This window comes from Erpetoichthys calabaricus, chromosome 3, assembly GCF_900747795.2.
Source record: "Erpetoichthys calabaricus chromosome 3, fErpCal1.3, whole genome shotgun sequence".
NCBI classification, from domain to species: Eukaryota; Metazoa; Chordata; class Cladistia; order Polypteriformes; family Polypteridae; genus Erpetoichthys; species Erpetoichthys calabaricus.
The window spans coordinates 118,499,597-118,516,512 of record NC_041396.2 but is presented as its reverse complement, the minus strand read 5'-3'; the positions used below and the strand labels follow the sequence as shown (position 1 = coordinate 118,516,512).

General features: G+C 39.2%; 1 protein-coding gene across 1 annotated transcript; it reads left to right on the top strand.

Annotated features, from left to right (window-relative positions):
- Window positions 1-544: 544 nt before the first annotated feature.
- LOC114648333 (actin, alpha cardiac muscle) lies at window positions 545-4,965 on the top strand. Its single transcript, XM_028797313.2, has 7 exons — window positions 545-708; window positions 1,767-1,906; window positions 2,712-3,036; window positions 3,296-3,457; window positions 3,746-3,937; window positions 4,030-4,211; window positions 4,427-4,965. Exons 2-7 carry the CDS (start codon window positions 1,778-1,780, stop codon window positions 4,568-4,570), a joined length of 1,134 nt encoding a protein of 377 aa, XP_028653146.1. The 5' UTR covers window positions 545-708; window positions 1,767-1,777; the 3' UTR covers window positions 4,571-4,965.
- The last annotated feature ends 11,951 nt before the right edge of the window (window positions 4,966-16,916 follow it).

The following is a 16,916-nucleotide window of genomic DNA, read 5'->3' as shown; positions in this document are numbered from 1 at the left end:
TCGCGCTTGGCAATGTCGGTGTAACTTTTCTTTCCACGCAATTACCGTTAATTGTCCCCCCAGACCCTGCGAATTATTTGTACATACATAACCCATGTTTTTACAGGCCATGTACGCACGCCTTAGATGACACGTCCGTCTAGTACAGAGAACAGGTGGAGCAATTCTCAATGTCCAGCCTTGTTGTGACCACTGCTGCCAATTTCCAAATGATTCTGAGCCCATTTTCGTTTCTTGCCATCCGATGAAAAAGGCAATGGTTTTCTTGATCTGTCCCTCTCTGAAGTCAAGTTCTGTTCAACTGACTAAAGGAAGGCTGTCAGGAAAGACAGAGGTGCTGCCTTGTTTGACCACTCTATCTCCTGCGAAGGAGTAAGACAGATTGCAGACGTGTCACTCTCCATATACGGACGGAGCTCCGTGGTTGGGATTCGGGGCGATCGCTCCTTTTTTGGGCAGCCCTGCGCACTCCGAACCGGGGCGCTCCCACGGCTTTGGAAGCGATCGACCCTCCAAGAGCCAAATATGGAGAAAGGCGTCGTGAAATTCCAGCGGAATGCACAGACTTTTCCTGGTACTCCACGAAAAGAAAAGGAGCGCTGGTGGATATAAAAGAGCACCGGTTGGCCGAGGAGCTGTAGCTGGAAACCAGTAGCAGTGTGCTCTACTGCCTCTGAGCTTCTCCTGTTCGGACAGACGACACCCAAGGTAAGGAGAGTGGAGCGCCGGAGCGACTGAAGGGAGAGAGTCCGTAGTTTGGGGGGCATAGAAGAGCTCGCGCCGGGGAGAGGACAGTTCCATGGTTATGCGGGACTCAGCAGTGTTAGTCAATAAGTAATTAATTAATTAAATAAATAAATAGGCGTTTGACTTAATATACAAAGAAGACAGAACTAAGCGGGATTTCATCGAATTATGTGTTCAGGACTACCTGATATATACTAATAAATAATAATCCTAATAAATATTTGTATACAGCATAAATGCTGTACATAACCAACTAAACTGTTCAGAGAAGTGCTTCAAATCGCACAACTGCAATTTAGGTGTACAAATAGATATACAGATGAAGATGTGCGTATACTCAAAATGCAAGACACTGAAGTGTAAAACGATAAAAAAATATATAGCAGGTAGAAGTAAAGTGGGTTTAACCATACAATTCGCTTCAAATGTAAAAAGCGTTATTTCTATAATTAACAATAACTTATATTAACTTATCAGAATTCACGTTCAAGCAGAGTTTAAACAGGTGTTTGCGACTTAGGATTTCATTTCTTGATCAGCCTCATTATTATAAATTCAACCAAATTTTCTTTTACTGGAATACAATTTATCAAATAGAAATGTATTTAACAATACAACGATCAGATGAAGATGTTTATATTGCTTAAAGGAAAATGACGGCTGAAATTCACAATCTGAAATTAGTACAAGTCATTTATTGCGTTTACAATTCCTAGTAAAAACGATTTAAACAAGAACGCGAAGCTGTCAAAACAAAATTCTAACTTTTTTTGCTTAAATCATTTTTGTATAAGTGTTAATATAGCGCATAGTGATTAGCCGCATCTTTTGCGAAAGAAAGAAAGAAAGAAAGAAAGAAAGAAAGAAAGAAAGAAAGAAAGAAAGAAAGAAAGAAAGAAAGAAAGAAGTGACTTATCGTTAGTCCCAGTCATAACACGAAAAACTGCAATTTCCGCCAAATGACCTGCTGTCCTGTTCCACCGCATGTCTTGTTCCTGACTGCCATGTTTCACTTACAGAAAGCACCAACATGTGTGACGACGAGGAGACCACCGCCTTAGTCTGCGACAACGGCTCAGGCCTGGTGAAAGCTGGCTTTGCTGGGGATGACGCTCCCAGGGCTGTCTTCCCATCCATCGTCGGCCGCCCCCGTCATCAGGTACACTTGCCTGGCTGGACATTTTATTTTCTTTAAGATGTAGGCATGGAATATACATAAATTAGTACAAATTATAATTATGTTCTATGATCGCACCTTTTACTATTTACTCGTGAAAGAACAGAAGCTTTTTGGATTGTTTTTTATTTTTACATATTTCCTAATATAGATTGTTTTATATTGTCACATATACAGTATATAGAGTTAGAGCCATTTTGCACAAAAACCAGATGGCCAATTTCATTTCACAAATGATTGGTAGGGTAACATGGTGGAGCAATGATTAGAGCTGCTGCCTCACAGCTCCTGTGTCTTGGGCATAAATCCCAGTTCAGGATGTGTCTGTGTGGCACCTCCATGTTCTCCCTGTGTCTGCAGGCGAGTGATCCCTGTGTTGAGCTGAGCTGACTCTTTATCCAGGGTTCCATGCCACCTTGTGCTCAATGTGTGCCAGAACTGGAAAAGCAGTATAAAAAGTGGATGAATGTACATTTAGAATGGACATTCAAGTAGGTTATTGCTTTACAAATTTCATTTGTCAAGTAGCCTAGTATTCTTTATTCTGATGACCAAAAAAGCATTCCTTTAAACAGTGAAGAGCAAAAATGATCCAAATGGCTTTTTCATTTTTTTTAAGTCACTTGCTTTAATTTTAAAGATAAATGTTTTTCACATTTTAATTTAGTAAGGAAGATACATGCTACAATTCTACAGCCCCATAGGTTTTTCAGTTGAATTATGTTTTTAGGTTGTGTTAAATTTTGCTTGAAACTGTAAAGTCAAGAACTCATTTTTTTCCCCCCAGGGTGTCATGGTGGGTATGGGTCAGAAAGACTCATATGTAGGTGATGAAGCTCAGAGCAAGAGGGGTATTCTGACTCTGAAATACCCCATTGAACATGGTATCATCACAAACTGGGATGATATGGAGAAGATCTGGCACCACACATTTTACAATGAGCTCCGTGTGGCACCTGAGGAGCACCCAACTCTGCTGACTGAGGCTCCCCTGAACCCCAAAGCCAACCGTGAAAAGATGACCCAGATCATGTTTGAGACCTTCAACGTTCCAGCTATGTATGTGGCCATCCAGGCTGTTCTTTCCCTGTACGCCTCCGGTCGTACCACAGGTGAGGACAAATACTTACAATTTTAAATGTTGTAATTGGATAATTAAATGATTTCAAATGTATTTATTAAAAAAATATTGAAAATATTTTAAATGGTAAAATATGTGAAAATATTTTTAAAAATAATTTTAAACTGTTTTAAAGAATTGCCAATGCTAATCTGTATATTTGTAAATAATGCAAATAAGACTGTCCCTAACACTAAAAGCTGCTTTTGTCAGCCCTGATCTTTTCAGAACGTACTCTTGCCTTTTTCTAGGTATTGTGCTTGATTCTGGAGATGGCGTTACCCACAATGTACCCATCTATGAGGGTTATGCTCTTCCTCATGCCATCATGCGCTTGGATCTGGCTGGTCGCGATTTGACTGACTACCTCATGAAGATCCTGACTGAGCGTGGCTACTCTTTTGTCACAACAGGTCAGTATAGGGGGATTTATTAAGTACTTCTTTGGATTCATTTTCCTCTTCTATAGTCCAAAATCCTGATTAGTTCATTTTTTGTTCAATTGTATTTTGTAAACTAAATTTAGTTTATTTTTATAGCACTGTTCATTGTTTTCCAATTAACAAACCCAATACTGAGACAATATCATGATATTTTTACCTTTAGTAGTTGTTTTATGAAGCGTTACTGGCCTGCTGTGTGTTACGTTGTTATTATTGTTATTGCAACTGGTTCAAGTAATGAGTATTTTATCATTATAGCTGAACGTGAAATTGTGCGTGACATCAAGGAGAAGCTGTGCTACGTTGCCCTGGACTTCGAGAATGAGATGGCAACTGCTGCCTCATCCTCCTCTCTGGAGAAGAGCTATGAACTGCCTGATGGTCAGGTCATTACAATTGGCAACGAGCGTTTCCGCTGTCCCGAGACTCTCTTCCAGCCATCCTTCATTGGTGAGATGCATTTCCCGTCTGCACAGTGTTTTGTTTCAATATTTATTACTTTACCTTGGGCATCTAATTTGGTGATTGCTAAATTCAAACAGGCATGGAATCCGCTGGTATTCATGAGACTGCCTACAACAGCATCATGAAGTGTGACATTGACATCAGGAAGGATCTGTATGCCAACAACGTTCTCTCTGGTGGGACCACCATGTACCCTGGTATTGCCGACCGTATGCAGAAGGAGATTACTGCTCTGGCTCCAAGCACAATGAAAATCAAGGTAACATACTTTTACTGGCATCAGTTATTACTTTTTTTCTCCAAATTACTACTGAAAAATAATTTGTTTTTGGTATTCATTATATTAATAACAATTTTCAGTTAGAGTTATAGCTCCCTATATTGTATAAATGTACTTATTCATTACTATAATTATTAAACTTTACCATGTGAGGTTTCATTTTTAACTTAAATGTTACCTTTTTTCTGTTTTAGATCATTGCCCCACCTGAGCGCAAGTACTCTGTCTGGATTGGTGGCTCTATCCTGGCTTCCCTGTCCACCTTCCAGCAGATGTGGATCAGCAAACAGGAATATGATGAAGCAGGCCCCTCCATCGTCCACCGCAAATGCTTCTAAAGTCATTTCCTTCTCCTTCTCCTTCTCAATACTTGCTCAGGATGACTTTGTAGCACATTGAACGGCTGTTGAAAGACAGCAGAGTTCAATTTCAAATATGTAACAGTTTTTGTTACTGTGAGAAAGCTGCAAAAATAGCATGTTTGTCAACATGTGATTGTAAAATGTACATAACAAGTATTAATTTATTAAATCCACTGTCTTCTATTTTTTGAGAGCAGTGCCACTCTATTTATGGAACAGACCAACAAAATAACAAAGAAACCTGATAAATATTTGGCTGACCCTTTCATTTCCAAAGACTATTAATTAAAAAGTCCAATGAGCTTATGGTTGTCTGAAAAATACAACTCAAAGATGACACCCAGAAATAAATTTTTAAGAACCTTTTCAAATGTTTTGTGCCTTTTGTGATTTTGTGTTACTTTTTGAAAGGGCATCATGAGTGCATGACAAGGGAGCGTATGTTTTTCTGTTGAATGTAAATGTTCTTTACAAGCTGGTCTTATATCCCAGATCTGAGCCAGTCTGCTTGTTTTACTGCATGTTGACAAGGAACAACTCCACAATCAAATTATAGGCCTGTAGCTGAATGGATGGAAGAATGACCAGCAATGGGCCCCAGAAAATATTGAATGGTTTTCCTTCACTATTTCAGTGGTCCAGAAGTGTAATTCACTGCCTGAAATACCACAGTACTTCTTTCAGGACTTTTATGGATGAAAAAAAATAACAGAGTTGCAGTTATCAGCATGAGAAAAGAATTACCAGCAAAAAGAGTCAAGTGTGAAGTAAATCCCAAACAAGAAAGAATCACTGCTATGGAATGTGTTTTATTTTGACTAGAAATCAACATTATGCACTAACATATTTTTATGTCATCAGTCAAAAACCTCTGTCACCTTAAAATAATTCATTACCCTCCAATCATTGGCAAGTCTCCCTTCAAATGGTGATCCTTGAGGAATGTGTGAGATGCACTCAGTGTTGTGCTGACACATGTTAATTAGATAGAAGAGTTCAGTTACGTTTTGTAGGAGTACAGTGAGAGGCTCATTCCAAATACCTTCCTCCACAGCCAGCATCTGATACGGGTTAGCAGTAACTGTAAATTAAGCACAAGTGTTCTCTGACCATGCCTTACTGAGACACATCATCTTTGACTACACAGCATGCCTATTTTTGACCTCCTGGCTTTCTTGATGCCAGCCCACATTCTTCAACTTTAGGAGCCAGACTTATCTTGAGCACCTTGAATGCAAGTTATATTTACTCCCGCATAAATCAAACCTGCCACTTGACCTCCGTTGACTCGCTAATAGTGCTTTCACAAACTGCCTGAAAATTCCTACTCTATACTGTATGTATAACTGTAAATCTTCCAGTCGCCAGGCCAGGGTGCAGAGTATCTTGCAAAGAATTTGGGTCGGCTTTGTTTAATGTGAATATAAATACTAGCACATACGATTCGTTTAAAAATGGCAAATTCTCCTCGTTCACTCCTGAGTTCACTTAACATCATGCCTGGTACTGGAAACCTGTCTCTTCAGAAGAAATACATGCACTGTGAAAAAAACACACTATGAATTTATATTTACACAATTATTTAAAATATACTGAAGTGAAGGACAGCATGGTGTCATGATGGTTAGGATTTATGTGTCACCCTAATCATAACTCTAACATTACTCTTAAGCCCCAACCTCTTTCCAACCAACAGTGGTACCACAATATTGTGAAAAAGGAGTTTCCATGTGCAATTTTTGGTTTGTCTTTCATTTATTCCAGTCTGTCCCACACCACCTCGATTACCCTTCTTACAGCAGGAAATCATTTTCTACTGATATGAACTCTCATATGCAAGGAACTTGTTATTTGATGTTCAGAGTACTTGTAATCTTATCTTCTGCACTGCTTGCTTGAGCAGCTGTAGAGAGAAGCTGAACAGAGTAGATCAGACTACCTTTTCCTTGTAAGTAATAATAAATATTAACTAATAAATTATTAATTCATATCCTTGTGAGAAATTCACATGCACTGTGAGACAAGAAAACATACACAATCCGTATAGCGTGTCATGAGTGCTCCTCTGGGTCACTTCTCTCCAGCTCGAGAAATCTGGTTGCAGAGCCAATGCTGTGGACAGAAGTAACTGACTGTATCTTGTCAGTATTTAAAAAATTCCTACACATTTTCCACCTCCTTGACTGTTATGGAAGTTGTGTCATAAAATCCCAAGAGACGGCTTTCCTTTCTAAGAACCAGTTTCCATTGGATTGTCTGATATGTCAATCACCTGACATGTATCACACTGACCACCACACTTTGGTGGCCACCCATAGGACTTAGTCCAGGGTTGGACCTTGGTATCTTTTCTCCCGGCAAAGTTTTTAATTAATTTATTTATTATAGGGGGTTGGTTTGGGGGCATTACTTTACCTGATTGCTCAACTTTGATGGATTTTCCCCAGATTAACCCTGCAAGGAGAAAACATACCTATAAGTCTATAAACCACATCAAGATCATCAGCTTTTATGGCATTTTTGTTTTCTTTGTTCCACTAATGGTGTTCTAAAACCATTTGAGCATTAGTTTCCAAGCTCCAACAAGTAATAATCTGAGTTTTATCTTCTCGGTTTTTTGTGGGGTTATGTTTAAGCAAGTAGTAGGGTTTACAGAAAGATTAATTGACAGAAAATCTATAACCCTACAGTTTATATGGCGACATGTCATGTCATTTTCTAGGCTGCTTAATTCAGACCAGGATTGTGGGGAGACCTGCAGCCTATCTCAGCGAGCATAGGGTGCAAAGCAAGAACAAACCCTGGACATTTGTCGATTGCAGGGGGAAAACACTCACACAAAAGACATATTAGGGCCAATTTAGCATCGCCAATTGACCTAACCTGAATGTCTTTGGACTGTGGGAAAAAAACCCACAGACATGGTTTGAACATGCAAACTCCATGCAGGGAGGAGGAAGTGAAACCTGGTCTCCTTGATAAGAGGCAGCAGTGCTACCTACCACTGTGTCACCCATGGCAACAAATGTAAATGGAATTAACAGACTAAATTTTTATAGTTAAATACAGGCTCTCCAGATATCAAAGCATTCCCACAATGATGTATAAACTGATCAATTACAAGAAGTAATTAAAGAATATTAAAATCAGATTTATTCCCACAAATTGGTAAATACTAACAGGTCAAGGTTTTTAAGAGCACACCATTATACATTGTCACACACGTGAGCATGGGAGGCAGCTAAAGGGCTGGAGTAAGGGCAGTTCCGAATAATACTGGGATGTGGCAGAGTGCACTGACTCTTTTTCTCCCTTTCCTGCAGACCATTCACAGGAGATTCCACCTGACTCTTTTGACATCACTTCCAGGTCCAAGCCTCCAGCCCCAGTGATGTCACATCCGGGCTCGAACCTATGGCTGAAGACCTTCATGAGCCTGATCCCTCTGACCTCACTTCCTGTCTCCCCCATTAAAAGCCTCCACCTTTTCCCTATTCTCACAGTTCTGGTTTGGACTCGGTTTTGTGCACATCAGTGCTGTATTCACTTTTCGACTTTGCAGCCAGGATACCAATTATATGGGTGGCTGCCCCAAACCTTGCTATGGCTCTGCGTGGAGTTTGTGACAATATAAAGAGAGGAGCATGAAGCTAAAAGTACCTGTCACTTTAGGTAAAACAGGGATCTAGGTAGCAGTGGTTATCGGAGCCTAAAGTACAGAGGGATGTTGCAAGGCAGTACTATTACACATTTTCTAAAAATAGGAAGCCAACCCTAATCTATGCAAAAAGTAAAGTTTTAACTAAAATTAAGGTAAGAAAGTAGGCATGTGGACTAGCCAACCAAATATAGAAAACAGTGTTCCACCTGGCCAATGATGATGATGACAGCATGTTTGTTTTTGGTTTATTTATTTGAAACATGAAGAAGTAAGGTGGTGCATCTCAAATCCAATATGCTGGGTTCAAATTGTAAGCTCCGTTGTAGTCTTTGGGTATCTTGCATGTTCCTCCAATATCTGTATGGGTGTTCTATTTTTGCGCTGGGTATCTCAGAAAAGCCACAACTTGTGTCCAAACATCATGCACTGCAGATCTCTATATACTTGCTGCTGTGATTCAGAGTCATTTTGAGGCTCTCCCTGCTGCCTGTGTAAAATTCACGATAGCTCTCCATCTCCTTTAGCCATCAATGTCCACTTTGCTGAATACTTTATGAAGAGATTGTTCAGAAAAGTCCTTGCAGCCCCACCTCCATGGGCATGCCTTCCAGCTCTGCCTTCAATACTTGCTTACCATTTCTTCATATTTCAAATTGCTTGCCTGATCAATGAGAGTTTGGATTTTTCATGTTCTCCTTTTGTCTGTGTGGGTTTTCCTCAGAGTACTTCAGTTTCTCCTCCCACATCCCCAAAACTGTGAAGGCTGGATTATGTGGCAATTGAAAATTACCCCTTTGTAAGTGGATGTTGTGATGGAATGGCACCTTGCCCAAGCCTGTTTCCTGCCTTACTGTAAGTGCTTCTGTGGTAGGCTCTGGCTCTCCCATGACCACACATTGGATTAAGAGGGTTTGAGAATGTTATGTTTAAATTATAATGTTCCTAAGTAAATCTTAAATAAGCCAAGTCCATTGAGGTAAACCAAAAAATTAAAGTTATAGAGCACCAAATTCCAAATTTGGTCTGCTCACCTCAAATACAAATAATCAGATCTCAACAGTGGACAGCAGGGTCTGAACATGCACCTTGCTCATATTCTGTTACTCCTAAAATCAGCTACTAAAATCAACTGGGCAAATGCATATTAAGGACAATAGTCGGACAATTCTAACTATTCCTGTAATACAGATAGTTAATGCTATTAGAATTACAGAGAAAAAAAGATAAATGTTAACACACACTTTGTAAGAGTTCCAATGCACCAGTAGTTAGCAACTGATAGAAGCAATATAGCAAACCCTTAAATCCCTATTCTGGACTGTTAATAAAATAATTTGGTGTAATTAACTTTACACAGTCACATTTAATTGCTGGTCACTAGTTTATTTAAGTCACATATAGTAATACGTTACATAATTTCTGGTTTATCAAGGCAAGTTTCCTATTTATTTATTTATTAGGTGCCATGCACATACATTCAAGGGACACTACTGCATTTTGTCTTTTTTACCTTATGGCCTCTTTTAGTGGTATATTTGTTAACAGTTGGAGATTAAGACTCAAAATCTGTGAAATACTTGATGTCAAATTATTTACATAATCTGCAGACTCTGGATACAACTACATCTTATTAAAATTCAGATAGCATACTTTAAGTGTTAAGTGTTATGGGAGATGGATGTCTGAAGTGGAGCTCCATTGCAGTGGCTTTATTTTTTTCTCTTATTTTTTACTATCCCGAGGTATCCTGTATTTACACAACCCGAGGAGTTTCTACTACAGTATATAAACATGAGTAACAAGAAACGGGGTCAGAAAGAAATGGAATAGAAACCTAAAGCTACACCCAAGTCTGGACAGGCATCAAGCCCAAGTGCAAGATACGGCCTTTCAGAGACTAACCTGAAACAGGCAGGCGAAAGCACAGACTTCACAGGACCCCGCTCCACTGCATCATCTCCAGTTGAGAGCGAAAATGGGAGCAAAGCTGCAAGAGATGCAGGTCACGATAGCTCGCAGATTCCAGAAGATCACTTGAAACTAGAAACGGCCTTGCAGTCCGCGCTTTCATCTACTCCTCGCGAGCCGGAGGAATTGGCTGTAACTGGAGTTTCCACTTCACCTGTGGAGCCCAAAAGCTGAAACGATTTGTCCGAACTGAAGGAAATGACTGCAACATTGGCCACGGCCATGGCCATAAGAGAGCTCAAGAAAGACATTCAGAAAAATATGAAGAAAGAAATAAATGGCTTGCTCAAGACAAATGAGAAGCTGCGGCTGGAGATGCAAGAGCTGCGGCAGGATAATAAAGACTTGGAAAAATGTATATATAATCATTTTGATGCAACCTTTAAAAGCATGCTGGGAAAAATTGAGGAACACATTCAGGAAAATGCGTCTAAACTAGGAGAACTTATCGATCAGCTGGAAGACATTAAGCAGACATTCACGACTCGAATTGCAACAGTGGAACATTTTGCAGCTACCGCGGATGGAAAAGCTACAGCTGCGAATTCCGAATGCAAAAAACTCGGAGACATACTTGCGGCTCTGGAAGATGGATGCAAAAGGAATAATATTAGAATCGAAGGTCTACCTGAGAATCGTGAAAGTCCAAACCCAGTGAAACTCATAGCCGAACTATTCTCAAAAATAATAATTTAAAAAAGATATCGAGATAGCGGCAGCTTATCGCATAAGTGGATCAAATACCTCTAAACCTATGATTCTAATTGTCCGCTTCGAGAGATTACAATTTAAGCTTAAAGTAATGGAACTTCTCAGACAGAAACAAGAGATTATATTTGAAAATAACCACATTCGTATTTTCCCTGATTACTCACCCTCAACAGCTGCTAAACATGCAGCTTTTTAAAACATTAAACAGCGGTTACAGAAAGCCAATATCAGATACAGCCTCTTGTATCCTGCCAAACTGAAAGTGGATATTCAAGACAAATATTACATCTTCTCCACCAAGGAGGAAGCAGAAAATGAGTTAAGAAAGCTGATCCCGACACTTTTCTGAAATACAATAGTGAGTCGCATCCTGTCATGGCATGGCAAGAAGATATTACCTGCTGTCTGATCCGCTTGCAACGATATGGGTACCATAATTATACATCCTTTTCTCTTCTCGGACACTTTTTGTTTATGTTTTAATTACAATTATAGGTGTATGTGTGGAAGAAATTAAAGTAGTGTTTTTTTTGTTTTTTTTTTAATATTCTGAAGTAGACTGTTTAACATCATACCCTTGGTTTATTGTTATTGTTATTATTGCATTAAGGTTTACTATGCTTATCCAGGGCCACTTTTTAACACCATTCCCTGGGTTTACTGTCTTAATATTTCAAGACTGTTGAAGATTATATTTTATGCTTATAGTATTTAGACTTTATCAGCAATAGATATCTCTACTTTTTAATCTTCAAACACCGCTGCTGGGGGGCTTGTTTTGTTTTGCTCTGTCTCTAGGTACAGTTAGGTCCATAAATATTTGGACAGAGACAACTTTTTTCTAATTTTGGTTCTGTACATAACCACAATGAATTTTAAATGAAACAACTCAGATGCAGTTGAACTGCAGACTTTCAGCTTTAATTTAGTGGGGTGAACAGAACGATTGCGAGGCAACTAAAGCATTTTTTTAACACAATCCCTTCATTTCAGGGGCTCAAAAGTAACTGGACAATTGACTGAAAGGCTATTTCATGGGCAGGTGTAGGCAAATCCGTCGTTATGTCATTATCAATTAAGCAGATAAAAGGCCTGGAGTTGATTTGAGGTGTGGTGCTAGCATGTGGAAGATTTTGCTGTGAACAGACAACATGCGGTCAAAGGAGCTCTCCATGCAGGTGAAAGAAGCCATTCTTAAGCTGCGAAAACAGAAAAAACCCATCCGAGAAATTGCTACAATATTACGAGTGGCAAAATCTACAGTTTGGTACATCCTGAGAAAGAAAGCAAGCACTGGTGAACTCAGCAACGCAAAAAGACCTGGACATCCACGGAAGACAACAGTGGTGGATGATCGCAGAATCATTTCCATGGTGAAGAGAAACCCCTTCACAACAGCCAACCAAGTGAACAACACTATCCAGGGGGTAGGCATATCGATATCCAAGTCTACCATAAAGAGAAGACTGCATGAAAGTAAATACAGAGGGTGCACAGCAAGGTGCAAGCCACTCATAAGCCTCAAGAATAGAAAGGCTAGATTGGACTTTGCTAAAGAACATCTAAAAAAGCCAGCACAGTTCTGGAAAAACATTCTTTGGACAGATGAAACCAAGATCAACCTCTACCAGAATGATGGCAAGAAAAAAGTATGGAGAAGGCGTGAAACAGCTCATTATCCAAAGCATACCACATCATCTGTAAAACACGGTGGAGGCAGTGTGATGGCTTGGGCGTGCATGGCTGCCAGTGGCACTGGGACACTAGTGTTTATTGATGATGTGACACAGGACAGAAGCAGCCGAATGAATTCTGAGGTGTTCAGAGACGTATTGTCTGCTCAAATCCAGCTAAATGCAGTCGAATTGATTGGGCGGTGTTTCATGATACAGATGGACAATGACCCAAAACATACAGCCAAAGCAACCCAGGAGTTTATTAAAGCAAAGAAGTGAAAAATTCTTGAATGGCCAAGTCAGTCACCTGATCTTAACCCAATTGAGCATGCATTTCACTTGTTGAAGACTAAACTTTGGACAGAAAGGCCCACAAACAAACAGCAACTGAAAGCCGCTGCAGTAAAGGCCTGGCAGAGCATTAAAAAGGAGGAAACCTCGCATCTGGTGATGTCCATGAGTTCAAGACTTCAAGCTGTCATTGCCAGCAAAGGGTTTTCAACCAAGTATTAGAAATGAACATTTTATTTCCAGTTATTTAATTTGTCCAATTACTTTTGAGCCCCTGAAATGAAGGGATCGTGTTAAAAAAATGCTTTAGTTGCCTCACATTTTTATGCAATCGTTTTGTTCACCCCACTGAATTAAAGCTGAAAGTCTGCATTTCAACTGCATCTGAGTTGTTTCATTTAAAATTCATTGTGGTAATGTACAGAACCAAAATTAGAAAAAAGTTGTCTCTGTCCAAATATTTATGGACCTAACTGTATGTCAGAGGACTGGGAATTTCTGAAGTGGGGTCCAGCCTCACGTTGGGAGGCAAAATGGGGGGGGGGGGGGGGGGGGAGGATAAGTGGGGGAGAGTGAGAGCAAGCTCCAACTAATCTATCCTTTTAATCCTTATAATTATAACTACCAACGTAACAATAGGCTGCATGGCAATAACTCCTGGGAAAATTGGAACTTAAGGTTAAAGTTGTCTCACGTCCAATTAAGACTACAAAATGACATCAAAAATTCAGAATCAATGTTTCCATGATGGGACAGTTAACTTTATGAGCTGGAATGTTAAAGACCTGAATCACGAATTAAAGAGAAAGAAAGTATTCTCTCACCTAACAGGTCTAAACACTAAAATTGTATTTTTTACAGAAGAGCCACTTACTAAGCAAGGATCATTTCCGGCTGCAAAAAGACTGGACTGGCCAAATGTTCCATTCCAGCTTTACAAAGAAAACTAGAGGTTTGGGAATTCTTATACATAGAACAGTCTCATTTGTGGTATCAGATGTTGTATCTGATCCTGAAGGGAAGTATGTGATTGTCATGGACAATTTATTTGACTGTAAAGTGATTTTGATAAATGTTTATGCACCCAATGTCGATGATAGGGAATTCATGGAAAATGTATTTGCATCCATTCCCAATGTGAACACTCATAAAATTATAATGGCTGGGGACTTTAATTGTGTTTTAAATCCACTCTTAGATAGGTCTCCTGTCACAGGGAGGATGACATCTAACAATGCAAAGATACAGTAATTACACAGTTTGTAACTGACCACAACTTATCAGACCCCTGGAGGTTTCTAAACCCAATCTCAAGAACATATTCCTTCTACTCACCAGTGCATCATTGCTACTCAATAACTGATTATTTCATTATAGATAATAATTTCTTGCCTACTATGAAATCTTGCAAGTACGACGCTATTGTTATTTCCAAACATGCCCATCTGATCTTGGAGCTAAAATCATTATGACCCACATACTCATCTTGAAGATGGCGTCTTAACCCACTTCTATTAGCAGACGAGAACTATACAGAATTTATATCAAAACAAATCAGTTTCTTCCTAGAGACAAATACATCCTTAGAGGTCTCTGCATGAATACTCTGGAAAACTCTAAAGGCCTTCTTAAGAGGAGAGATTATTTCATATGTTTCCCATAGAAATAAATTAGAAACCAAGAAGGTATTAGAGCTAACCAGTGAAATTACTAGAATAGATCAAGAACATGCCAGGTGTCTAAGTGAGGCTCTTCATAGCAAAAGGCAGGCTCTACATTCAGAGCTCAACCTCTTAATAACCAAAGAAACGGAACACCTCATTTTTAAATCAAGACATCATTACTATGAACATGGAGAGAAACCTAATAAGCTCTTAGCTCAACAAATCCACAAGCAAGAAGTTTGCAGTGCAATCCCAGCAATCACCAACATGAACGTAGATAAAATCGTTGAACATAAAAATATAATGCACACATTTAGATACTACTATAAATCCTTATATTCTACTGAGTTTAAAGAAGACAACACACAATCTAATGCATTTCTGAATACATTACAGATACCACAAATAGATACTTTTAGTGCAGAGGAACTGGATAAACCTCTGGCGCTATCAGAATTACTAGATGCTATAAAGTCACTTCAGAGTGGGAAAGCAGCAGGCCCTGATGGCTACCCTGTAGAATTTTATAAGAAATTCTCCACTCATCTTATTAACAACATTTACAGAAGCTAGAGACAATCAAATTCTACCTCAAACTTTTCACCAAGCATTAATCACCATCTTTCCTAAACAAAATAAGGACTTATTACAATGTGCATCATACAGACCAATTTCACTTCTGAATAATGATGTTAAGATACTCTCCAAAGTCCTAGCTAGAAGGATGGAGAAAGTGCTGCCTTCGGTAATATCACAAGATCAAACTGGATTTATTAAAGGCCAACACTTAGCTTCCAATCTTCAACGCCTGTTTAACCCCTTAACCGCCCTCTGCCGGATATATCCGGCATCATTGTTTTATTGCTAACGCCATACTGCCGGAATTATCCGGCACATTTGCCTGTGGTTATGTGAATGCCTGGCGCGTAGTATAACTGACAGTTTGGCGTGGGTATTATTACTACGTTGTATTTCAACAACTCTGCGCTTGTATTGGCCAATCACGTGATGTGATTCGAAAGTGAAAGCTGTGAATATGGCGAAACGTAAACTGACTTCAAGTGAGGTTTTGCAGGCGATTTTTGGACAATAATTCTGATCATGATTGTAGCAGTTCTGAAGAAGATTTTAGCGACAATGATGATCAGCAACGTGCGCTGCATGATACTGTGAATGACGGCGCATCGGATGATGGCGATGAGTGGGTGTATCCCCAGCATCTCAACTGGACTGCTGCCCGAGGTGAACTACCTTTTCTGCATCCGTTTGAGGCAACGTGTGGCTTTATTGTTGATGTAAACAATTACACTGCTGAGCAGCTTTATGAGCTGTTTGTGTCACCTGATTTGATCAGACATTTTGCTCATCAGACAAATCTGTATGCAGCACAGTTTATTGAGAAAAATCCCAATTTACCTCCACATTCCCATGTTCGTGCTTGGGTAGACACTGATGAAAACGAAATGAAAAAATTCATTGGGATTTTGATGTTGATGGGAATAATCAGAAAACCAGATATCGAGATGTACTGGTCTACAGATCCTATGTATGCAACACCTATTTTTTGCAGGTATCATGACACGTAACCGATTCTCTTTGCTGCTGAAAATTCTTTCATTTGAATGACAACAGAAATGAGCCAGATAAGAAAGATCCAAACCACGACCGCTTGTTCAAGCTACGTCCTTTGATTGACCATTTATTTGAAGCATTTCAGTTGCCCTACATGCCAGGACCGTCAGTTACAGTTGATGAAAGTTTATTGTTGTGGAAGCCTGAGAAAAGGTACATTTTGTGTTTTATTATGTGTTTGCCCATTTCTAGAACTTGCACAACATTTAGTGGTCAATACTGCTTGAATAAATGTAAAAAATGTAAAAAAGTAAAAAAACGAAAATTGTTCAGATTTCGCCTGGCGTGGGGAATATTTAGGGAGTTGGCGGTTAAAGGGTTAATATAATATATTCACCTGCAAAGTCAAACACCCCAGAGATATTATTATCATTGGATACAGAAAAAGCATTTCATATGGTTGAATGGAACTACCTTTTCACTACATTAGAGAAATTTGGGTTTGGCCCGAACATTTGTGCATGGATCAAACTACTGTATACCAATTCAGAAGCTTCAGTTTGTATTAACAACATTTGTTCAGACTACTTGTGAATGTGAATTTCCCCCTGGGATTAATAAAGTATCTATCTATCTATCTATCTATCTATCTATCTATCTATCTATCTATCTATCTATCTATCTATCTATCTATCTATCTATCTATCTATCTATCTATCTATCTATCTATCTATCTATCTATCTATCTACTTTAAACTAGAACGTGGTACCAGACAATA

Bases quoted from the DNA above. Each gene is read 5' to 3' on its own strand.
- LOC114648333 (XM_028797313.2), top strand. From the start codon at position 1,778: ATGTGTGACGACGAGGAGACCACCGCCTTAGTCTGCGACAACGGCTCA. The intron at 3,037-3,295 runs GTGAGGACAAAT...GCCTTTTTCTAG, and splicing joins CGCCTCCGGTCGTACCACAG to GTATTGTGCTTGATTCTGGA. The intron at 3,458-3,745 runs GTCAGTATAGGG...TTATCATTATAG, and splicing joins CTACTCTTTTGTCACAACAG to CTGAACGTGAAATTGTGCGT.